Source organism: Ursus americanus, chromosome 7 (assembly GCF_024610735.1).
Source record: "Ursus americanus isolate L20-20 chromosome 7, mUrsAme1.1.p, whole genome shotgun sequence".
In the NCBI taxonomy this organism is placed as follows: Eukaryota; Metazoa; Chordata; class Mammalia; order Carnivora; family Ursidae; genus Ursus; species Ursus americanus.
This window is the reverse complement of record NC_142133.1, coordinates 44,043,051-44,070,044: the sequence shown is the minus strand read 5'-3', so window position 1 is coordinate 44,070,044 and position 26,994 is coordinate 44,043,051. Positions and strand designations below refer to the sequence as shown.

Below are 26,994 nucleotides of genomic sequence, written 5' to 3'. Positions count from 1 at the left end.
AAATACTTTGTCATTTAATTTCAAAATACATCTAGAATCCTGGGATTTGTTTGCATGCACGTGTGGTGTGCTTTCCAGATAGCAAAACTGTTTTAGGGCTAGGATTCAAGTTGCATAATTATTGGAAATAAGGGACTAAAAATGCAAACGCAAAAAACAAAAATCACAATAAAAAATATTGAACTCAAGGAACCTAAACATACTAAGAAACAGTTTCAGTGACTGAGATTCAGAGTTTAATGGAAAAAGCCATTCAAACTCCGTCCACTTTCCCTTCTGGGAAGAAGTCCTTCCTCACAAAACTCTTTTCAGGACCACCATCAATCTCTTCTCACTCCACTCGTCCCAAGTGCCCTCAACATTTGCAGGGGAAAAAATGTGGCATTCTTTCCTGGCTGGTGTATTTTTGTTTGTTTGCATACATGCATGCGTATTTCCAAGTACCTTCACTGTCTCCGTGAACTTTCTGGGATATATATGGAGCTCTGTATAAAGCAGTTCAGTTTATGCTGCAAACTGCAGGAAGCCTGGCACTTGATAGTGCCCCGAAGTTAGCAACTTAGTAATTAATGATTCGGTCTTCAACCTGCACAAATTTTAGGGGATAGTCAAATGACAGTAATATTTAATGAATTATCTTTACTATTGTTTCTCAAACATTTTAAAGCAAGCAAAATATATTCTCTTGGATTAGTCATTGCATATGTAAAAAAATTAAAACGAGAGAATCTGTTGGCTTATTTTAAATGTAGACTTAATAGTTGAATCATGTGTTTTTCTTTCCAGTGTTTAGAAGATGAGCGAATTTGGTATTGACCCAAAGGACTCTAGAATCTGGGAGGTTGAAGACAGCAAGTATTTATGGCAACAGCCAAATATTAAGGAATGAAGGAAGAAAATGATGAGAAGCAAGTCAAAAATCATAGGAGATCAGGGTCATCAATGGAGAATGAACAATCCTGTCTCTTAGTGTCTCCAGAGAGCATTGCTGCATTGCAGTCTAGTAAGCAAATTCATGCTTGTAATAAGATAAGAATTAGTTACCTGTAAAAGTCTACTGCTTAAAGTACCCTTATAAGGCATGGGACATTATTGCAACGAGACATATTTAGAACAGGTTTTTAGAGTTCCAATTTAAGCCACGTAACATGAAAAGTGTGGAGATAAACTCAAACATTCAAGGTGAGATTGAGAACTACATTAACATGTACCCAATTTCAGTCTGAAAAGATACTCCGCGAATTTCATTCATCTGGGATACCTTTAAATCCAGATGAAAACGAGATCTGGAGGTTCTCTCTCATGTGCATTAATCCCATTTATGCTACCGCATTAATTATTATGAATTATAAAGAGCCTCAATACAGTAAGATCAATATGAAATAACCAAAGTTAAAGTTCTTCTTTCTCTTCCTCCTTTTGTAGCGCACTCGGCTTGCTGAATGAGCGCAGCCAGCATAACCCATGCTTTGGGAGTTACGTCTCTTAAGTAGCGGGTACTCTTCTTTCTCAAGAAGTTGTGGTCATGGGCTTTAATGAGTCCCTCCTGAACTGAACCTACCTTTGCCATCAGCTCAGTCTCAGCAGCGTTAGAGGCCTGTTTGTAAAATGTTAGTGATTACAATTCATCCTTCGGAAGCATTTTGTAGGGTACCTAAAATCCATTACAGAACCCAAGCGCTAATTAATGATACCGCGCAGCCTGTGCTCGCTCTTCCCTCTAATATTACCTGATCAGCCACAGCGCGCGCTAATTTGTCCATTCGAGAACCTGCTTCGGCAATTTTCTTGGCGGCATTAATAACATCAGATGTATTTTTCAATGGGCCTTTGCCTCTGAAACAAGATAACAACATAATTAGAAGTTCACTATTGAGAAGAAATAAACAAACCCACCATATTGTTTGTCCAGGACTTTGCTTTTATATTTGACTTTGCTCTGGCCACATGAGAGGACTTTTGAATGTATTCTGGGTTCATTTCAATTTCCGTGTTAGTGGTCCACTTACTTCCATTCACTTTTAGGGAAAATTTTCCCCTAGTTTGATGTGCATGCTTATATTTTATTCTTTACATTATTTTTAAACATTGGTTCATTAAAAAAAGATGATCACCACAGGGCAATAGGAATTTAATATTTAAATACTTATGTGTGCCTGTGCTATTCTATATACTACCTCATTTGTGTTTATTACAACCCTAGCAAGTAAGCATCATTATTCCCATTTTAGAGTAGAGGAAAGCGAATGAAAAATTATTAACTCATCGAAGCTTTATAAGGGTCATAGTGTAAATTCTACATTTAAATCAGAATCTAACCAAAATAAGTGCACATGCACTGTCTTTCATACCATGTCCAGCACTATATTATATGAATTATATTTTTAAGTCTACTTCCACACTTTGAAAAGGAATGGTCTCTTGTACATAACTGGGAGCTGTTTGGCCAGAATTTCAGGAATCTTTTGAGCTCTCACTCTCATTGGCTTGTATGTTTCTGGCACTGACTTGTGAAGGAACACACAAAACATGGTGTGACAGCAGATGTCTTTATGCTTCCAAACCATTGTCCCATATTTTCATGTTGAGGTTTTCAATTTGGTGGACTGTTTAATATTATATGTATTTTAAATATTTATTATAAAAGAAAAGGAAACTACGCTGCATCATAAATCCTTAAACAAAATGTAGCATGTATCTTTTCTTTCTCTTTTCTTGAGAGGTAAATAAAACAATAAATTTATTCTTTTTTTTAAGCATGGTTACTTATTCTGCTCTCTGTATGTCCACCTAAAAATCAATGTGTTTTTTTAAGGCTACAAAATTACATTCCCATAGTTAGAGATGTGGTGAGATGTGGAGAAAAACTACTCAGAAGCCATTTATTTAGAACATGAAGGGAGATATAGAGTGGGCAATGACTGCCATTGTTATATAATAACATTTTATAAAATGGGAGACTTCAAATGGCTTCAGAAAATAAATGTAAATGAAGGGCATTTTGTTCAGTTTCTCTCCCAATTTTCCTTCTGGCATTTTTTACATTCATAGCAAAAACAAAAATATATTGTGTGCATGTCAATGCTTAAATTACACACACCCTGGTAAATTCAAAGCTTAAGATATTTCATTTTGCTAGGGTAACATCAATTCTTCCACAAAGGACATTGATTTTTTTAAATTACTGCTTAGATTTTTAAATATGACAGGGATTTTACATGAGAATATTATGTAATATGGGTAAGATTCTGTGACAATCTGGCTTCCATTTTCTAACATTTTTTTTTGTTGTTGTTACTATCCCTAAATAAATTTTTCCTTGTTTTTGCTTTATATTTCTTAAGGAAGGTTTAGATGAAGAGTCTGTCAATGTTTAATACTGTTGTCATTATTACACATTTTCCCATAACTTTCAGACCTTAGAATCTCTCTTTTTTTTTTTTTTTTACAGTTTTATTCTGTTATCTGTTACTTTTTGCCTCGTCTTAACCCATTCACAAAGAGGTACATGCTGCTTATTTTTTTATTAGAAACAATCATGTGTGTTTATTTCAAGAATTTCAAAGGATTTGGGAAAACAATTCCTCATCAACTTTATATAACTTGCAACAATTGATTGACTATGACAAAATACGCTAAATTAGTAAGGAACACTTAACAGAGTGATTTGCCTGAGGCTCAGACTCCCATTTCGCAGCCAAAGAATGATTAGAAGTGTGCCTTTTGTGATTACACAGAAGACTAGAGTTTTTGGACAAACCAGAATATCGTTATTTAAGAAGTTTGAGACTTAGTTCATTCTGTAGACTCAGTTTAAATTCCTGAAGTGGCAAGCTGGTGATAGGAACATATTTCATTAAATGAAACAGCAAGATAGAAGTTTTGAGATCATCAACTATTTCCTTATTTTCTAGTTGAGAAACTAGAAACTGAAGGAGGAAGGCTAAGTGACATGCCTAAGATGACTCTGGCAGAGAGACTGACACACAAGAAGAGAATTAGGTTCGGGACCTCTGTGTCCTGAATCACAATTCAGTACTCTTTACTCTTTTTACTATATATGTTTCATTCTTATAGGAATGCTAAAGTAGTGATCTCAGAGGAAAACTAATAGCCTTCATCACAAACATGAATGTACTAGAAATAAGGAAAACAATAATGATCTGACTCAGGAATTTAGAAAGAAGTAGGAAAAACTAATGATTTGGAGAATAATGAAACACTGGAAACAAATCTAGAGCAGGCTCAAAAAAAAAAAAAAAGACAAAACTGATATAAAGAAATATACCTAGATTGCTATCAAGAAAAAAACAGGAGAAAACAAATATTTAAACGTGAAAATGGAAGAGCAAAATAACCTTAGAAAGCAGAAAATTAAAAGTATTGTGAAACTACTTTCCTCCATACATGTGAATAAATTTGTGGACCTGGAAGATGTCACTTTCTAGGAAAATATGATTTACCAATGCCGACCAGAAAGGAGAGTTTGAGAAACCTATAGAGTCTGATTCCCATGGAAGAAATCAGGCTGTTAAAGAGAAAGCTGGTAAAAAACAATCAGTAAATCCAGGCAGTATCTCAGAGGAAATCACTAACCCTTTAAAAAGAAGATAATCCCAATGCTATTTAAACTCTTCCAGAATACAGGAAGCCCTCAAAAACAATTAAGTAAAATAATATTGATGTTATGAGAAGTTGCTAATACAAACTATTTGAGGATGCTTATTTAGGTAGTAAAACTTTTTTTTAGAAAAAGGAAGAAAAAGGAGAAAAAGCAAAGAAGTAAAGGTTTAAGTGGCACTTGAATGCTAGAGTGGGTTTGCACATGCTCATTAAGAGCTACTGTTAACTTTTCAAGAATTTGGTGAGTCAGTTGACTTGCTGGTTGCTTGAAATCTGCCATGATAAGAGTACTTATTCCATGGAAATCAGCAAATGCTGCGTAAATGAGGGTTACCGCCCCCCCCATCCACCCACCCCCGCCCAGAAAATCAGCACACCACTGCCAAAACTCAAAGTAGTAGTTACAACCAGTGGAAAGCAAGGTTACTGTGATCTGTGAGAGGTATATGGGGGCATCTGGAGCTGGGTGATGGTTATACAGGTTACTTTTACAACAATGTTCAGGTTGTACAGTCATATTTCATGAATTTTTCTGTACATATGTCAATTTAAATAATATTTACTTGCTTATGTTTCCATCAGTCTGATGGGATATGAAAATATTTAATTTCCATTACCTTGATGACAGAGGAGACTGGGTCTGTTTTTATCATTTATTGATCATTATTATCTCTGAGTTGTTAATACAAGCTTTTGCATATTTTTCGAATGACTTGCTTGTTTTTACCTAAACTGGTATCTAAGCTCCTTAGGTATTTTGGATTCTAATCTTTTGTTATTTATTCATGTTTCAAATTACTTCTAGTCTTAGCCTGTATATTTACTTTCATTACAGTTTAACATAAATTGTAATTTTATTGGACCAGATATATAAATCATTTCTACTAGAGTTTGTGCTTCGCATATGGTGTTTAAGAAGTTCTTCCTTGCTGGAGGTATTAACACTATGGTAGTAATAATTTTGCAATATATATGTGTATCAAATCAATACATTGGACACCTTAAACTTACACAACGATGTATATCAATTATATCTCAATAAAGTTGGAAAATAAAAGTTCATCCTTACCCCAAGATCATACATATAGTCTCCCATTTTATTCTAAAATTTTAAAGTTTCCTTTTCATATTTAGATATTAAATCCACATGCAGTTTCTTTTTTGTGTATAAGATGAGATAGGAATCACACTCCTAGTTTTTCATACCAGTAACCAAATGTACCTGGATCATTGATTGAAAAGTGAATTTTTTCTTCTGTAGTCTTTGTTATGATTAAATTATGTGCCCTCTTTATTTTTAAATTCTGCATGAGTAAATGTATTACTTTAAAATATAAATATAAACCCACATATACACGGTCAGTTCACTTATAACAAAGCGGTCAATACTATCCAGTGGGGAACAGTCTCTTCAATAAATGGCATTGGAAAAACTGGGCTATTATCTTACACTGTACATAAAAATCAACTCAAAATTGATCAAAGACTTGAACATAAGACATAAAACCATAAAAACCCTAAAAGAAAACACGGCAATAAGCAACTCGACACTGGTCTTGAAGATTTTTTGGATTTGACACCAAAAGCAAAGACAACAAAAGAAAAAACAAACAGGTGGGATGACCTCAAACTAAAAAGCTTCTGTACAATAAAGGAAATCATTAACAAAATGAAAAGATAACCTACCAAATGGGAGAAAATTTTTGCAAATCATTTATCTGATTAAAATAGTTATATCCAAAATATATAAAGAACTCATACAACTCAATAGCAATAAAGGCAAATAATCCAATTTAAAAATGAGCAAAGCACCTGAATAGACATTTTTCCAGAGAAGATATACACATAGCCAACAAGAGCCTGAAAAGGTGCTCAACATCACCAATCATCAAGGAAATGTAAATCAAAACCACAATGAGAGATAAGCTTACACCTGTTAGAATTGCTTTTATCAAAAAGAAAGGAAATAACAGTGTTGGTGAAGAGGTGAAGAAAAGGCAACTCTGATGCACTGTAGGTGGGAATGTAAATTGGTATATAGCCATTATGGAAAACAGTATGAAGGCTCCTTAAAAAATTAAAAATAGAACTATCATATGATCCAGCAATACCACTTATGGGTATTTATCCAAAGAAAATGAAAACACTGACTCAAAGAGATACATGCACCTTCATGTTCACTGCATGCTTATTTACAATAGCCAAGATATGAAAATCTAAATGTCTTTGATGGAATAATGGATAAAGTGATATGTCTATATATCTGTAGGCATATGTCTATATATCTGTATATCTATATCTATATGTGCTGTGCGTACATGTTGAGTTCAGGGTCTGTTCCTTTAAAAATACTGGTTATTACCCCAGTGTGTGTGTATACATATACAGACTTCATTCTTTTGGGGATGAGTAAAATTCCATATATATATTTGTGACAATGTGGGTGGACCTTGAGGGTATTATGCTAAGTGAAATAAGTCAGACAGAGAAAGACATATACCATATGAGCTCACTTATGAGTAATCTAAACCAAAACAAAACAAAAAAACCCCAAACAAAACCAACCAACCTCACAGAAATACTCAAATTCATGGATACTCGAGAACAAATTAGTGGTTACCAGATGCCTGGAGTGGAAGGGATGGTGGAGGCTGTAAGAGGAGGGCAGGCAGTAAAATGGGAGAAGGAAATTAAAAAGTACAAACTCCCAGCAGTAAAATAAGTAAGTCGTGGGGATATAATAATAATAATAATAATTAATAATAATAATAATAATAAATTGTATACTTGAAAGTTACTAAGAGTAGATCTTAAAAGTTTTCTTCATCAAAGGAAAAAAAATTGTAACTATGTATGGTGATGGATGTTAACAAGACTTACTGTGATCATTTCACCATATATATGAATATCAAATTTTAAAATGTAAATATAAAAACAGAAAGCATTACTATTATCCAGAAAAAATAGCACAAGAAAAACATTCAGCTACTAAATGAATGTCTAGATATTCGTAAGTACTTTAGGTACTAAAGTGAAGTTAAAGCCATGTTCATCCTCATTGCTTCATGAAAATGAATTAAGAAAATTCTTTGAAACATCTGGAAAACCCTGACTATCTGGTATAGGATTCTGAACATCATGCAAGTTTCAAGAAAGCTTCAAAGTACAGATTTCTTTGAGTACAGAATCAGTGACATGACCCACTTTCCCCACATCATAAACAGAAGAGGAAGGGGATTGAAAAGATAGTTGTGTCACTTGGGGGGCTTAGGGGAATAAAAGTTACTAGCTTCTTTATGCTATTTGCATGGTTGTGTGGCTGCTCTTACTGGAAGCCGGGTAGTAAGTGTGGGGTAATAACCAGTATCTTTAAAAGAAGAGACACTGAACTCAACATATGTACAAGGGTAGCATTTTCTTTTAATGTTATCATTACATAGGCTGGGAGCGAATTCTGAAACTCCTTCAAACATCAAAGTATCTCTCTAGCAGTGCTGTCCAAGAGAGTTTTGTAATGATGGACATGTTCTATAATTCTACACTGTCCAATACAGCAGCACCTAGACACATGTGACTATAAAACACTTCAAGTGTGGCTAGTATGACTGAGGGACTGAGTTTAATTCGATTTAATTATTTCTTCTATTTTTAACTTTTCATTTTGAAGTAATTATAGATTCCCAGGAACTTACAAGGATATATATGAGGATATTCTATGCACCCTTAATCCAGCCTCCCCCAGTGTTAACATCTGGCAAAACTATATAATACAATAATAAAAGCAGGACTCTGATATTAATAAGATTCATAGAGATTATTCAGATTTCAGCAGTTACACATGCAGTTGTGTGTATATAAGTTATAGGCCATTTTATCATATGTGTAACTTCATGTAACTATTACCACAATTGAGGCACAGAAATGTACTATTAACACAAGGTTCTCTTATACTAACTCTGTATCACCTGCCCTCCGTTCCTAATTGTAATCACCCATAGTTGACCCATAGATGATAATAATCTGTTCTCCATCTCTTTGTTTTTATTTCAAGAATGTTATCTTAGGGGTGTCTGGGTTGCTCAGTGGTTAAAGCACCTGCCTTTGGCTCAGATCATGATCCGAGGGTCCTGGGATTAAGTCCTGCACTGGGCTCCCTGCTCCACGGGGAGCCTGCTTCTTCTCTCCCACTCCCCCCACTTGTGTTCCCTCTCTCACTGTCTCTCTCTGTCAAATAAAAATTAAAAAAAAATAATGTTATCTTAATGGAATCTTATAGTATCCATCATTTGACATAGGTATTTTTCACTCTGTGTAAGGTCCATGAAATTCATCCAAGTTGCTACATCTATGTATTGCTAAGTAGTCTTCTGTTGTATGAATGCACCAGAGTTTATTTGACCATTATCCAAATGAAATACATATGGGTGGTTTTCATTTTTAGGCTATCACAAATATATCTGGTATAAATATTTGTGTACAGGTTTTTGGGTACAGATGTTCGAACTTTGTGATAAATGCCCAAGAGCAAAATTACTGAGGTCTATGATTACTCCATTTTCAGTTTTAAAATTAAATGTCAAATTGTTTTCCAATTTTATCTCATCTTAAATAAAATGTAAAAACCTAGAGCTTACATCCTTCACTTAATGGTGAAAGAATGAAAGCTTTTACTCTGAAAGCAGAAACAGAGGTGCCCCTTTAGCCACTTCTACTCAACAAAATACTAGAAGTCCTAGCCAGGGCAATAAAGCAAGAAAAGGAAATGAAAGGTATCCAGACTGGAAAGGAAGAAGTAAAGTTATCTTTGTTCACAGACACATGATCTTTTATGTAGGAAACCCTAAATATTCTAAAACAAACAAACAAACTTGGAATAAATGAATTCAGCAAAATTGTGAGATATAAAACCAACACACAAAAATCTATGAGGCAACATACAAAAATCTATCAGCATTACCCTGATACCAAAACCAGATAAAGACTTCACTGAAAAAGAGAACTGCAGACCAATATCCCTGCAAACATGGATGCAAGAATTCCCAATAAAATACTAGCAACCTGAATCCAACAATACATTTAAAAAAATCATTTACCACAATCAAGTGGGATTTATTCCTGGGTTGCAAGCGTGGTTCAATATTCACAAAACAATCAATGTGATACACCACATTAATAAAGTAAAGGATAAGAACTATATGATCATTTCAATAGAAGCAGAAAAAGCATTTGACAAAGTACAACATCCACTCATGATAAAAACCCTCAGAAAAGTAGATGTAGAGGGAACATATCTCAACATAATAAAGGGTATATGTGAAAAACCCACAGCTAATATCATCCTCAATGGGGAAAAACAGAGACCTTTTTCTCTACAGTCAGGAATAAGACATGGATGTCCACTCTCACTACTGTTATTTATCATAGTCTGGAAGTCCTAGCCACAGCAAAAAGAAATAAATGGCATTCAAAACAGCAAGGGAGAAGTAAAACTTCTATTTGCAGATGACATGATGCTGTATATAGAAAATCTGAAAGACTCCACCAAGAAGCTACTAGAACTGTTAAACAAATTCAGTAAAGTCACAGGCTACATCAACATAGAGAAATCCATTGCATTTCTATACACCAATGATGCAGCAGCAGAAAGGGAAATTAAGGAATCAGGACCATTTACAACTGCGGCAAAAATAATAAGATACCTAGGAATAAACCTTACCAAAGAGATGAAAGACCTATACTCTGAAAACTATAAAACACTGATGAAAGAAATTAGAGATGACATAAAGAAATGCAAACACATTCAATGCTCATCAGTTGGAAGAACAAATACTGTTGAAATGTCTAAACTACTCACAGCAATCTACACATTTAATGCAATCCCTATTGAAATGCCAACAGCATTTTTCACAGAGCTAGAACCAACAATCCTAAAATTTGTATGGAATCACAAAAAATACAGAATAGCCAAAGCATCCTTGAAAAAGAAAAGCAAAGCTGGAGGCATCACAGTTCTGGACTTCAAGTTATATAACAAAACTGCAGTAATCAAAACAGTATGGTACCGGCACAGAAATAGACACATAAATCAATACAACAGAACAGAAAACCCATAAATGAATCCATAGCTATATGGTCAAGGAATCTTTCATAAAGCAGGAAAGAATATCCAATGGGGAAAAGACAGTCTTTTCAACAAATGGTGTTGGGGAAACTGGACAGGAACATGCAAAAGAATAAAAGTGGACCACTTTCTTACTCCATACACAAAAATAAATTAAAAATGGATTAAAGACCTAAATGTGAGACCTTAAACCATAAAAATCCTAGAGGAGTGGGGTGCTTGGGTGGCTCAGTTGGTGAAGCGTCTGCCTTTGGCTCAGGTCATGATCTCAGGGTCCTAGGATTGAGCCTTTCATCAAGCTCTCAGTTCAGCAGGGTGTCTGCTTCTTCTTCTGCCCCTTTCCCCACTCATTGTACTCTCTCTCTCTCCCCCCTTTCTTCTCTAATATATATATATATATATATATATTTTTTTTTTTTTTTAATCCTAAAGGAGAACATAGAAGTAACCTTTTTGACATGGGCCATAGCAACTTCTTGCTAGATATGTCTCTTGAGGCAAGGGAAACAAATGCAAAAATAAACTATTGGGACTTCAACAAAATAAAAAGCTTCTGCCCAGTGAACAATCAACAAAACAATCAACGAAACTAGAAAGCAACCTATGGAATGGGAGAAGATATTTGCAAATGACATATCTGATAAAGGGTTAGTATCCAAAATATAAAAAGACCTTATCAAACTGAACACCCTAAAATCAAATAATCCAATTAATAAATGGGCAGAAGACATGAATAGACATTTTTTTCCAAAGAAGACATACAGATGGCCAACAGATGCATAAAAAGGTACTCAACAGCACTCATCATCAGGGAAATGCAAATCAAAACTACAGTGAGATAGCACCTCGCACCTGTTAGAAAGACTAAAATAAAAAAACACAAGAAGCAGGTGTTGGTGAGGATGTAGAGAAAGGGGAACCTTCTTGCACTGCTGGTGGGAATGCAAACTGGTGCAGCCACTCTGGAAAACAGTATGGAGTGTCCTCAAAAAGTTAAAAAGAGAATTACTCTGATTCAGCAATTGCACTACTAGGTATTTACCCAAAGAATACAAAAATACTATCAAAGGGATACATATATCCCAATGTCTATAGCAACATTATCTACAAAAGCCAAGTTATGGAAACAGCCCAAGTGTCCAACTGATGCAAAGATAAAGAAGATGTGGTACACACACACACACACACACGCACACACACACACACACACACACAGAGGAATATTACTCAGCCATAAAAAAAGAATGAAATCTTGCCATTTATAATGACACGGATGGACCTAGACAGTATTATGCTAAGCAAAATAACATAAAAAATAAATTAAAAATGGGCAGAGGGTCTAAATAAACATTTTTCCAAAGGAGACATACAGATGGCCAACAGACACATGAAAAGATATTCAACATCACTAATCATCAAGGAAATGCAAATCAAAACCACAATGAGATATCAGCTTCCCCTGTCAGAATGACCAAAATAAAAAAGACAAGAAATAACAAGTGTTGGCAAAGATATGGAACAAAAGGAACCCTTATGCACTGTTGTTGGGAACGCAAACTGGTACAGTTACTGTGGAAAAGAATATGGAGGTCCCTCAAAAAATTAAAACAAAAAATCAACAACGAAAAAGACATAGGATCCACTAATTCCAGTACTGGAATTACCCAAAGAAAATGAAAACATTAATTGGAAAAGATACATGCACCCATATGTTTATTGCATTATTTATAATAGCTGAGATATAGAAGCAATGTAACTGTTTATCAATAGATGAATGAATAAAGAAGATGTGGTGTACACACATACATACACACACACACACACACACACACACACACACACACACACACGATGGACTATTATTCATCCATAAAAAATGAGATCTTGCTATTTGCAACAACCTGGAGGGACTCGAGGGTACTATGCTAAGTGAAATAAGTCAGAGAGAGAAAGATAAATACCATATGATTTCACTTATATGTGTAATCTAACAAACAAAACAAGCAAGCAAAACAAAATGCAGACTCATAGAATCCGGAAACAAACTGTTGATTATCAGAGTGGGGATGTCTTGGCAGGGTTTGGGGGTGGGGGACGGGGGCATGAGTGAAGGGGATTAAGAGTCGCAAACTTCCAGTTAAGTGAAAGGGATGCAATAATATTGCAATAACTCCGTATAGTGACAAGTAGTAACTACCCTCAACATGGTAAGAATTTTGTAACATATATAGTCGTCAAATCACCATGTTGTACACCTGAAACTATGTTATTATATGTCAACTATACTTCAATTAAAAATAAACTTCTTTTTCAAAAAAGTGTAATGCTGGTGTAAAGACAGACCAATAGAACAGAACAGAGACTAGAGAGGAGAGAAATAAACACTCATGCATATGGCAAAATGATTTTTCAACAGGGGTGTCACAAGACCATTTAACAGGAAAAGGACAGTGTTTTCAACAAATAGTGTTTAGAAAACTTGATATCCACATGCAAAAAAAAAAAAAAGGATGTGGGACCCTTATCCTATACTATATACAAAAATTAACTCAAAATTGATCAAAGACCTTAAATAAGAGCTAAACTATAAAAATATTACAAGAAAACACAGAAACTTCCTGATATCGGATTTGGCAATGATTTCTTATATATGATACCAAGAACACAGGTAACAAAAGAAAAACTGATAAATCTGACTACAGCAAAATTTTAAAAACTTTTGTGCATAAAAGGACATGACAGAGTAAGAAGGAAACCCTCAGAATCAGGAAAAAGATTTACAAATTATACACCTAACAAGGAGTAAATATCTGTAATACATAAAAAAAAAATCTTACAACTCAACATTAAAAATAAATGAACCTGATTAAAAAAGGAGCAAAGGCCTTGAATATACATACCTGTAAAAAAATATATATATATATATACAATGACTAATCAATACATGAAAAGATGTTCAACATCACTAATTATAAGGGAATGCAAATCAAAACCAATGCGATACCATCTCACACTCATTAAGATGGCTATTAGAAAAACAAAACAAAGGCAGAAAATAAGAAGTGTGGCCAAGAATGTAGAGAAGTTAGAACATTTGTGCACTGCTGATGGGAATGTAAATGGTGCAGCTGCTATGCAAAACAGTGGTTCCTCAAAAAATTAAAATCAAACATCATATTATCCGGCAATTCTACTCCTTAGTATGTACTCCAAAGAACTAAAAAGCAGGGTCTCAAGAAGATATCTGTACACCCATGTTTATAGCATTATTCACAATAGCCAAAAGGTGGAATCAATCCAAGTGTCTGACATGGATGAATGGATAAACAAAATATGATATATACATACAATAGGATATTATTTAGTCTTAAAAAGGAATGAAAGTCTGACATAAGCTACAACATGGATAAACCCCGAGAACATTATGCCAAGTGAAACAAGGCAGTCACAAAAAGACAAATGCACTGTTTCCACTTATCTGAGATACTTAAGAGTAGTAAAATTCATACAGACAGGAAGGAGAATGGTGTTTGCCAGAGGTGGAGGTGAGAGAGGAATGGGGAGTTAGTGTTCAATGGTACAGAGTTTCTGTTGGAGAAAATGAAAAATTTCTTGAGATTGATGATGGTGATGGTTACACAATATAAATGTATTTAATGCCACAGAACTGTATACTTAAAAATGGTTAAAATGGTGAATTTTATTATATATATTTTTATACAATAAAAAGTAATTAAATAGCCACATGGCTACTGTATTTGACAGCACAGGTCTAAATGAACCACAGCCATCTGAATAATGCAAAGTGGGACAGAAACCATAAACAACCAACCAACAGAAAAAAAAAAAAAACAAAAAACAACCAAAACTCAGGCCTGGAAAAGAGAAGATAATGTTTGAGTCTTGTGTCAGTGAAAGGAAATGTTGACAAAGGAATTGATCCCATTGGCTGTCTACCTTCTAGTCTCAAAATGATGTGTTTCCCTATCTTAAACCAGATTCACTATTTTAGGCATGTTAAAAGGTGCTTTGAGGAATCTTGTGATCTTAAAGATAGAAACCATAATATTGTTCCACCTGGAATGTGTTTTTAGTTGTTTTTTTCTTCTTTTTGAAAGAACATCAAATCATAGAATTGGCTCTATTATAAAGGCTCACATAACCATTTCTCTTTTGGTAATAGGTCATTCTTATATAAGGCTCAATATTTGGAAACTTTCCCAGGAAGTAATCACTCAAAAAAAGAAAGTCATGGAAAACTATAACTATATATGCTATCCACATTTAACAATGAATTCACATTTATTTCATGGAAAGGTAATAAGTATTAATGGGACAAATTAATGTAGGAGTACATTCTGTTATTGTACTCAGTACCCAGAATTCTGAAATTCTGAGTTATTCCAAATTAAAAGGTTTATTTGCTATAGCATTCTCAATACCTCTAACTTGTCAATACACTGTGACTCTCCAGTAATGATATAAAGTATATAGGAATGTATCTGCAAATGTACTGAATCATAGAAGCTTCTTTTCAGAAACAGATTTCCATAAAACATGCTTGGAAAATACCACTTTCACCAATTAGCTGATGCAGTATGATGTACAAAAACACCACAGTAGAAAGTATGGGGAATAATAACGAGTCTATGGGACTGCAAGACCATGACTTCAACCATTCAAGGAAGTCACATTTCTGTTATGGCCTTGAAGTTAAAGTAAAAATATGTACAAAGCTGAGAAATAAGCCTAAGGGTAAATAAAGGCAGGGCCTGAGTTCTGGTCCAAGATCACATTGAGGAAAAACCTTGAACTCACCTCCTCCATGGAGATACCAAATCTACCCCTATTTATAGAGCAGTTTCTCCTAAAGAAGAACTGAGGTCTGAGTGAACAGGTTCTGCACACTACAAGATGAGAGCCCACAGAAAGAACAGCAAGAGAGGCAGAGACACAGTAACAAAGGTAACCCCTACCCTCGACACTGGGAACTACAGTGGATAGAAACAGCACTGCAGGACTATGAGCAGATTCATCTGCCCTGGGGCACCAAGAAAAAAGCCATGGTTTCAAAGAGCAACTAGAATATAACAGAACCCTGCCAAATGGTGAGAGAGTGGCTGGAACTCTCTTCAGGTTGGAGGCACTGACAAACACCATGGTTTATGTCCCCCGTCCACCTTAATAACAGAGATGGAGCAGGGTCTAGGCACCATAGCTGGCCTGCCACTTCAGGGAGCCCTGAGTCCCTTGGCCTACACAAGCCTGGGATGATCTGGGGCACCATAAAAAGCTGTAGTTTAAAAGAGCAACTAGAATATAAAAGATCCAGCCCTAGACCTCTGTCAAATGGTGGAGGAGCTGCTGAGACTTTCTGGCTCAGATGGCCTAATGAGTGCCATGGTTTACATTTCCCCTCCACTCTTCCATAGCATGGATGGGAGCAGTGTCTGGGTGCTCTGGCTGGCTTATCACCTCAGAGAACTTTGGGCCCTTAGCTCACACTGGTCCAAGGTGTCTCACCAAGGTGGCCCTAGTGTGGTGCATACCAAGACACCCTTGGTAAGTGTGCACTATTTGCCAATGTGACACAGATGCAAGTACCCTGGAACACTACAGTCTTGCACTACTTCATCTCCAGATAACTTGTCAGGACACCCTTGACACAGAACACTCTGGGGCCTCACAGCTCAAGACCACTTCAGCTCCAGCTACTCCACCAGGGAACCACCCTACAAAGATAATCCTGGGAACCCCTGGCCCATGCACACCTCAGCAATAGCTGCCCTATCAGGGCACCCCCTGCACCAAGCACCCTGAGATACCTCAGCTGCATCCACTTTAGTGTCAGTTGTCCTACTTGGATGCTCTCTACACAGAGAGCCCCAGGACCTTCCAGCTTGCACCCACTTCAGCTCCAGCTTTCCTGCCTGTATGCCTTCTCTGTGGAGAGTCCTAGGGCCACCGAAACCCACACCTACTTCCACTCTGGCCATTAAACCAGGGGAGCCCCAGCATGGAGTTCCCCAAGACCCTCATCCCTCACCAGCCACAGCTTCAGCCTAACAGCCAGAGTCACTAGGCACACACTGTGAACATAGGGGACAACCATACACAATATCATTCCTTAAAGTTTGGGAGAAGTAGCTACTCTGTCAAATTCATAGAAACAAACACAGACAGTTAAGCGAAATGAGGAGACAGAAGACTCTCCAAATGAAAGAATAAGGAAAACGCAAAAAAGTCTAAATGAAAAGGAGATAACCAAAGTAATGTTCATAAAGATGCTCACTGGACTGGAGAGAAGAGTGAAGGAACTTAGTGAGAACTTAAAAAAATATTATATATATAAAAGAACCAGAGTTGAAGAATACAAAATGAAAAATACACTAGAGGGAATCAAGAGTAGATCAGAGGATACAGAAGAATGGACGAGCAACCTGAAAGACAGAGTACTGGAAAGCACTTAAGCTGAACAGGAAAAAAATAAAATTAAAATTAAAAAATCTGAAATTATGTTAAGGGATCTCTTAAATAGTACCAAGTGAACAAACATTTGCATTATAGAGGTCCCAGAAGGAGAAGAGAGAAACCAAAAGGGGCAGAAAACTTATTTGAAGACCTACAACTGAAAACTTTTCTAACCTTGAGAAAGAAACAGACATCCCAGGTTCAGAAAGCACAGAGCATTGCTAACAAGATGAACCCAAGGTGGCCCACACCATGACATATAGTAATTAAAATACTGAAGAATAAAGATAAAAATAAAATTTTAAATGCAGCAAGAGAGAAGAAACTAATAACATACAAGGGAAACCCCTGAAGACTATCAGCTGATTTTCAGCAGAAACGTTGCAGGCCAGAAGGCTGTGTCATGATTTATTCAAAGTGCTGAAAGGAAAAAAAAACCTACAACCAAGAATACTCTAACAGGCAAGGTTATTATTCAGAATTGAAAGAGAGATAAAAAAATGTCCCACACAAAAGTTAAAAGAATCCATCACCACGAAACCAGCCTTACAAGAAATGTTAAAGAAACTTCTTTAAATGGAAAAGAAAAAGCCATAATTGGAATTATGAAAAAAAAAAATCATGAGCAAAAGCAAACATACAGTAGAGATAGTAGATCAATCACTTATAAGGCTAGTATGAAGGTTAAAAGATAAAAGTAGTGAAATCAATTTCATGTTAAAAATTACTTAAGGGTATGTCAAGCACAAGAAAAAAAATCTGGAAAGACCACAAATACATGGAGGTTAAGTAACATACTACTAAACAATGAATGGGCCAACCAGAAACTAAAAGAAGAAATTTTAAAAAGTACATGGAAACAAATGAAAATGAAAACACAGTCGTCCAAAACGTCTGGAATGCAGCAAAAGCAGTGTTAAGAGGGAAGTTTATAGCAATACAGGCTGACCTCAAGAAACAGGAAAAATATCAAATAAACAACTTAACCTTACACCTAAAGGAGCTAGAAAAAGAACAAACAGAACCTAAAACCAGCACAAGGAAGCAAATAATAAAGATTAGAGCAAGAAAAAAAAAAGATATAGAAACTAAAACAATAGAACAGATCAATGAAACCAAGAGCTGGTTCCTTGAAAAAAACAGTAAAATTTATCTCTAGCCAGACTTATCAAGAAAAAAATAGAATGGACAGATGCATGAAAAAATAAAATCACAAATGAGAGAGGACAAATAACAACCAACACCACAGAAATACATACAATTATAAGAGAATATTATGAAATATTATATGTCAACAAATTGGACAACCTACAAGAAATGGATAAATACATAGAAACATATAAACTACCAAACCTGAAACAGGAAGAAAAGGAAAATTTGAACAAACTGATAACCAGGAAAGATGTTGAATCAATAATCAAACCCCCCCCCCCAAAAAAAAACAAAAGTCCAGGAGCAGAGAGCTTCCCAGGCAAATTCTACAGAACATTCAAAGAAGAGTTAATACCTCTTCTTCTCAAACTATACCAAAAATAGAATGGGAAGGAAAGCTTCCAAATTCATTCTAAGAGGCCAGCATTACCCTGATACAAAAACCAGATAAAGCCACCACTAAAAAATAAAACCACAGGCCAATATCCCTGAAGAACACAGATTTAAAAATCCTGAACATAATACTGCAAACTGAATCCAACAATACATTAAAAAAATCATTCACCACAGTCAAGTGGGATTTTTTTTTAATTAACATATAATGTATTATTTGTTTCAGGGGTACAAATCTGTGATTCATGAATCTTACACAACACCCAGTGCTCACCACAACACATACCCTCTCCAATGTCCATCAGCCAACGACCCCATCCCCCCGCCCCCAGCAACCCTCAGTTTGTCTCCTAAGATTAAGAGTCTCTTACAGTTTGTCTCCCTCTCTGGTTTCATCTTGTTTCATTTTTTCCTCTCTTCCCCTGTGATCCTCTGCCTTGTTCCTTAAATTCTGCATATCAGTGAGATCATATGACAAGACAGTCAAGTGGGATTTTTCCTAAGTTACAAGGGTAGATCAATATTAGTAAGTCAATCAGTGTGATACAACACATCAATAAGAGAAAGGGTAAGAACCATACTATCATTTCAATAGGTGCAGAAAAAGCATTTGACAAAGTACAATATCCATTCATGAAAAAACCCCTCAACAAAGTAGGTTTAGAGGGAACATACCTCAACATAATAAAGGCCATATATGAAGAAGCCACAGCTAACCTCATCCTCAATGGGGAAAAACTGAGAGTATTTTCCCTAAGGTCAGAACAAGACAAGAATGTCCAGTCTCACCACTTTTATTCAACAAAGTACTAGAAGTCCTAGCCACAGCAATCAGACAAGAAAAAGAAATAAAAGGCATTCGAATCAGCAAGGAAGAAGTAGGACTTTCACTATTTTCAGAAAACACGATACTCTATATAGAAAACCCAAAAGAGTTCACCAGAAAACTACTAGAACCAATAAATGAACTCAATAAGGTCACAGGATATATTGACATAGAAAAAAACTGTTGCATTTCCATTCATCAATAATGAAGCAGCAGAAAGTGAAATTAAGAGAATAAATCCATTTACAATGGCATCAAAAAATAGTAAGATACCTAGGAATAAACCTAACCAAAGAAGTGAAAGGTCTGTACTCTGAAAACTAAAACACTGATAAAAGAAAAAGAAGACAGCAAAAAGAAGTGGAAAGATATTCCATGGTCATGGGTTGGAGAACAAATATTGTTAAAATGTCTATACTACCCAAAGCAATCTACGTATTTAATGCAATCCCTATCAGAATACCAACAGTATTTTTCACAGAGCTAGAACTAACAATCCTAAAACTTCTGTGGAATCACAAAAGACCCCCAAATAGCCAAAGCAACCTTGAAAAAGACAACGCTGGAGGCATCACAATTGTGGACTGTAAGTTATATTACAAGACTGTAGTAATCAAAACAGTATGGTACTGGCATAAAAATAGACGCGTAAATCAATGAAACAGAAGAGAAAACCCAGAAATAAACCCACATTATATGGTCAATTAATCTTCCACAAAGCAGGAAAGAATGGGAAAAAGAGTCTCTTCAACAAATGGTGTTGGGAAAACTGGACAGCCATACACAAAGGAATGAAACTACCACTTTCTTACACCATACACAAAAATTATTTCAAAATGGAATAAAGACCTAAATGTGAGACAAGAAGTCATCAAAATCCTGGAAGAGAACACAGGCAGTAACTTCTCTGATATTGGCCATAACAACTTTTTTCTAGATAGGATCCCTAAAGCAAGGGAAACAAAAGCAAAAATAAACTACTGGGACTTCACCAAAATACAAAGCTTCTGCACAGCAAAGGGAACCGTCAACAAAACTAAAAGGAAACCTACAGAATAGGAGAACATATTTGTAAATGACATATCTGACAAACAGTTAGTATCTAAAATATATTAAGTACTTATCAAACTCAACACCCAAAAAACAAACAATCCAATTTTAAACACGGGCAGAAGACATGAATAAACATTTTTCCGAAGAAGACATACAGATGGCCAACAGACACATGAAAAGATGCTTATCAGTCTTCATCAAAGATATGCAAATCAAAATGAGATTATCACCTCACACTTGTCACAACGGCTAAAATCAACAAAACAACAGGTGTTGGCAAGGATGTAAAGAAAGGGGAACCCTCTTGCACTGTTGACGGCAATGCAAACTGGTGCAGCTACTGTGCAAGACAGTATGAAGATTCCTCAAAAGTCAAAAATAGAACTACCATACAATGCACCAATCACAGTACTGGGTATTTACCCAAAGAACAGAAAAACACTAATCAAAAGTGATACATGCACCCCTACGTTTATGCAAGAAACAAAACAAATGAGCAAAGGCAAGAGAGAGAGAGAGAGAAGAAAGAGAGAAACCAAGAATCAGACTCTTAACTATAAAGAACAAACTGATGGTTACCAGAGAGGAGGTTGGTGGGGGGATAGGTTAAATCAGTGTTGGGGATTAAGGAGTACACTTGTTGTGATGAGCACCAGGTGATGTATGGAATTGTTTCATCAGTATATTGTATACCTGACACTAACACAACAATGTATGTTAACTAACTGGAATTAAAATAAAATATTAAGGAAAATTAGTCAAGGGGACTTCCAAAATAAATAAAAATGTAAAATATAACATACACACAAAATATGGAGAGGGGAATAAAAATGAAGTTGTTCAGAAAGTGTTTGAACTTAAGTAACTATCAACTTAATATGGGCTGTTAAATACTTAGGATATTATATATGAAACTCATGGTAACCAAACATCAAAACCTAGACTAGATACACAAAAAATAAAGAGAAAGAAAGCCAATCGTAACACTACAGAAAGTCACCAATCACAAGGAAAGAAAACAAGAAGGAACAGAGAATTATAAAAACAACCAGAAAACAATGAACAAAATAGCAATAAGTACATACCAATCGATAATTACTTTAAGTGTAAATGGTCTACATGTTCCAATCAAAAAACATAAGGTGATGGTATGGACAAGAAAACAAGACCCATCTATATGCTGCCTACAAGAGAGTCACTTCAGATCTAAAAAAACATGCATACTGAAAGTAAAGGGATGGAAAAAGGTGTACCATGCAAATGGAAGGAAAAGAAAAGCTGTGATAGGAATACTTCTATCAGACAAAGACTTTTAAAACAAAGAGTGTAACAAGAGACAAATAAAGGCATTACTAATGATAAAGGGACCAATCAAACAAGAGGGTATAAAAATTATAAATATCTATACACCCAAAGTGGTGCACCTAAATACATAAAACAAATATTAATAACATAACAAAATAAATGGACAGTAATATACTAATGATAGGAGACTTTAACATCCTACTTACATCACTGGATAGATCACCAAGGCAGAAAATCAATAAGGAAATAGTGCCTTGGAATAGCAAACTACACCAAATGGCCTTAACAGATATATACAAAACATTCTATCTAAAAACAAGAGAACACCCATTCTTTTCGAGGGTACATGGGACATTCTCTAAGGAAGATTACATGTTAGCTCATAAAACAAGTCTCAGTAAATTTAGTAAGACTGATATCATATCCTGCATCTTTTCCAAACACAACAAAATCAATTATAACAACAAACACAAATACGTGGAGGCTAAACAACATGCTACTAAAAACTCAATGGGTCAAAAAATCAAAAAGGCAATTAAAAAAAATACATGGAGACAAATGAAAATGAAAACACAATAGTCCAAAATATTTCCAATGCAGCTAAAGCAGTTTTAGGAGGTAAGTTTTTAGCACTACAGGACCACCTCAAGAAATCAGAAAAACATCAGTCTAAACTAAAGGAACTAGACAAAGAAGAACAAACAAAGCTCAAAATTAATAGAAGAAAGAAGTAATAAAGATCAAAGAAAAAATAAATGAAAAGAAACTAAAAATAATAGAAAAATATCAATGAAACCAAGAGCTGCTTCTTCAAAAGATAAACAAAATCAGTAAGCCTTTGGCTAGACTGGAGGGAAAAAGAGGACCCAAATGAATAAAATCAGAATTGAAGGAGAAGTAACAACTGACACCACAGAAATACAAATGATTTTAAGAGTGTAGTACAAGAAATTATATGCCAACAAATTGGATAACACAAAAGAATGAGATAAATTCCTAGAAAACATACAATCTTCCAAAACGGAATCAGGAAGACATAGAAAATCTGAATGGTAATGAAAATGGATTTGTAATAAAAAAATCTCCCAACAAACAAAAGTCCAGGATTGGATTCACAGATGGATTCTGTCAAACATTTAAGGAAGAATTAACACGTATTCTCTGCAAACTATTGCAAAAATAAAAGAGAAAGGAAAACTTCCAAATACATTCTACAAGGCCAGCATTACCCTGATACCAAAACCAGATGAAGATACCACAGGTAAAGAAAGCTATTGGCCAGTATCCCTGATGAACGCAGGTGCAAAAATCCCCAACAAATATTATCAAACCACACTGAACAATACATTAAACCGATCATTCGCCACCATCAAGTGGGGTTTATTCCAGGGATGCAAGGATGGTTCGATATTTGCAAATTAATCAGTGTGATACATCACATTAATGTAATGAAAGATAAAAATCACATGATCATCTCAAGACATACAGAAAAATTATTTGACAAAATTCAACATCTGTTCATGATTAAAAAAAAAAAAACTCTCAACAAAGTGAGTTTAGAGGGAACGTATCTCAACGTAATTAAGGTCATACAGGAGAAATGCACAGCTAACCTCATACTCAATGGTGAAAAAGCGAGAGCTTTTCTTCTAAGATCAGGAACATGACAAAGTTATCCATTCTCTTTTATTCAACATAGTATTGGAAGTCATAGCCACAGCAATCAGACAAGAAATAAAAGGCATCTAAATTGGTAAGGAAGAAGTAAAACTTTCGTTATTTGTAGATGATGTGATACTATACATAGAAAACACTAAAGACTACCAAAAAACTACTAGATGTAATAAATGAATTCAGTAAAGTTTCAGGATACAAAATTAATATACAGAGAACTATTGCATTTCTATACACTAATAATGAAGTAGGAGAAAGAAACACTAAGAAAACAATTCTATTTGTAATTGTACCGAAAAGAATAAAATATCTAGAAATAAAAATAACCAAGTTGCTGAAAGATTTGTACTTTGAAAACTAGAAAAGAAAATGAAGATGACACATACAGATGGAAACACAGACCGTGCTCATGGATTGCAAGGATTAATGTGTTAAAATGTCCCCACTAGCCAAAGCAATAGGCATATTCAATGCAATCACTATAAAAACACCAATATTATTTTTCACAGAACTAGAACAAATAATTCTAAAATTTTTAGGTGACCAAAAAGGACACTGAATATCCAAGCTATGTTGAGAAAGACAAACAATGCTAGAGGTGACACAAAGATTTCCAGCTATACTACAAAGGTATAGTAACCAAAACAGTATGGTATTGGCACAAAAATGGACTCATAGATCAACTGAATAGAGGGTCCAGAAATAGACCCATGCTTATATGGTCAATTAATATGACAAAGGTGGTAAGAATATATTGGGGAATATACTGGAGAGAAGACTGTCTTCAGTACATGGTGCTGGGAAAACTGGATATCTATGTACAAAAATTATGAAACTGGACCACTTTCATACACCATACACAAAAATAAACTTAAAATGGATTAAGAGCTAAATGTGAGACCTGAAACCATAAAACTCCTAGAAGAGAATTTAGACAGCAATTTCTCTGAAAGGCAAACATAAAGTACTGGGACCACACACACACACACACACACACACTCTTTTGCACAGTGAAGGAAACCATCAACAAAACAAAAAGACAACCTACTGAATAGGAGTATGTATTTGCAGATGATATAACCAATAAGGGGTTACTATCCAATATATATAAAGAACTTATACAATTCAACACTAAAACAAACAATCCAATTCAATATTGGGCAGAAGACCTGAACAGACATTTTAAAAAGAAATGACCCATTCATTTGCTGTCTACAAGAGACTCATTTTGAACCTAAAGATACATTCAGACTGAAAGTAAAGGGATGGAATATCATCTTTCACGCCAATGGACCTCAAAAGAAAGCTGGGGTAGCAATTCTCATATCAGACAGTTTGGATTTTAAACTAAAGACTATAGTTAGAGACACAGAAAGGCACTATATTATTCTTAAAGGATGTATCCAACAAGTGGATATGACAATTATAAATATATATGCCCCCAACAGGGGAGCAGCAAGATACACAAGCCAACTCTTAACCAGAATAAAGAGACATATAGATAAAACTACGTTAATAGTAGGGGACCTCAACACTCCACTATCAGAAATAGACAGAGCACCCATGCAGAAAACTGACAAAGAAACAAGGGCTTTGAATACCATACTCGATGAGTTGGACATCATAGACATATATAGAACACTACACCCCAGAACTTAAGAAAAATCATTCTATTCTAATGCCCATGGAACATTCTCAAGAATAGACCATGTTCTGGGACACAAAACAGGTCTCAACTGATACCAAAAGACTGAAATTATTCCCTGCATATTCTCAGACCACAACACTTTGAAATTGGAACTCAACCACAAGGAAAAATTTGGAAGAAACTCAAACACTTGGAGACTAAGAACCATACTGCTCAGGAATGATTCGATAAACCAGGAAATCAAAAATCAATTTAAACAATTTATGGAGACCAACGAGAATGAAAACACAACGGTCCAAAACCTATGGGATACTGCAAAGGCAGTCCTAAGGGGAAAATATATAGCCATCCAAGCCTCACTCAAAAGAATAGAAAAATCTAAAAGGCAGTTTTTATATTCTCACCTCAAGAAGCTGGGACAGCAACAAAGGGACAGGCCTAATCCATGCATGAGAAAGCAGTTGTTCAAGATTAGAGCAGAAATCAATGAATTAGAAACCAGGAGTACAGTAGAGCAGATCAACAGAACTAGAAGCTGGTTCTTTGAAAGAATCAATAAAATTGACAGACCACTGGCAAGACTTATCCAAAAGAATAGAGAAAGGACCCAAATTAATAAAATTATGAATGAAAAAGGAGAGATCACAACCAACACCAATGAAATTGGAAGGATTATTAGAAACTTTTATCAGCAGCTTTATGCCAATAAATTAAGCAATCTGGAAGAGATGGAGGACTTCCTGGAAACCTATAAACTACCAAGACTGAAACAGGAAGAAATTGATTATTTAAACAGACCAATTAATTATGGAGAGATTGAAACAGTGATAAAAAACCTTCCAAAAAACAAAACTCCAGGACAGGATGGTTTTCGTGGGGAATTCTACCAAACATTCAAAGAAGAAATAATACCTATTCTCCTAAAGCTATTTCAAAAAATAGAAACAGAAGGAAAGCTACCAAACTCATTCTAAGAGGGCAATATTACCTTGATCCCCAAACCAGGCAAAGACCCCATCAAAAAGGAGAATTACAGACCGATTTCCCTAATGAATATGGATGCCAAAATCCTCAACAAGATCCTGGCTAATAGAATCCAACAGTACATTAAAAGGCTTATCCATCATGACCAAGTGGGATTCATCCCTGGGATGCAAGCGTGGTTCAACATTCGCAAAACGATCAGCGTGATACATCATATCAACAAGCAAAGACTCAGGAACCATATGATCCTCTCAATTGATGCAGAAAAAGTATTTGACAAAAACAGCATCCTTTCCTGATTAAAACCCTTCAGAGTGTAGGGATAGAGGGTACATTCCTCAATCTCATAAAAACCATCTATGAAAAGCCTACAGCAAATATCATTCTCAATGGGGAAAAGCTGGAAGCCTTTCCCTTAAGATCAGGAACATGACAAGGATGCCCACTCTCGCCACTATTATTCAACATAGTACTAGAAGTCCTTGCAACAGCAATCAGATAACAAGAAGGGATAAAAGGTATCCAAATCGGCAAAGAAGTCGTCAAACTGTCTCTCTTCACAGATGACATGATACTCTATATGGAAAACCCAAAAGAATCCACTCCCAAATTATTAGAAGTTATAGAGCAATTCAGTAATGTGGCAGGATACAAAATCAATGCTCAGAAATCAGTTGCATTTCTATACACAAATAATAAGACTGAAGAAAGACAAATTAGGGAAACCATCCCATTTACAATAGC

General features: G+C 35.4%; 1 protein-coding gene across 1 annotated transcript in view; it reads right to left on the bottom strand.

Moving 5' to 3' along the window:
* CTNNA2 (catenin alpha 2) overlaps positions 1-26,994 on the bottom strand; it is a 1,091,309-nt gene that overhangs the window by 43,364 nt on the left and 1,020,951 nt on the right. The window contains exon 16 of the mRNA XM_087863625.1: positions 1,731-1,836. Within this exon, the coding sequence (XP_087719751.1) occupies positions 1,731-1,836 (106 nt within the window). The remainder of the gene's footprint in view (positions 1-1,730; positions 1,837-26,994) is intronic.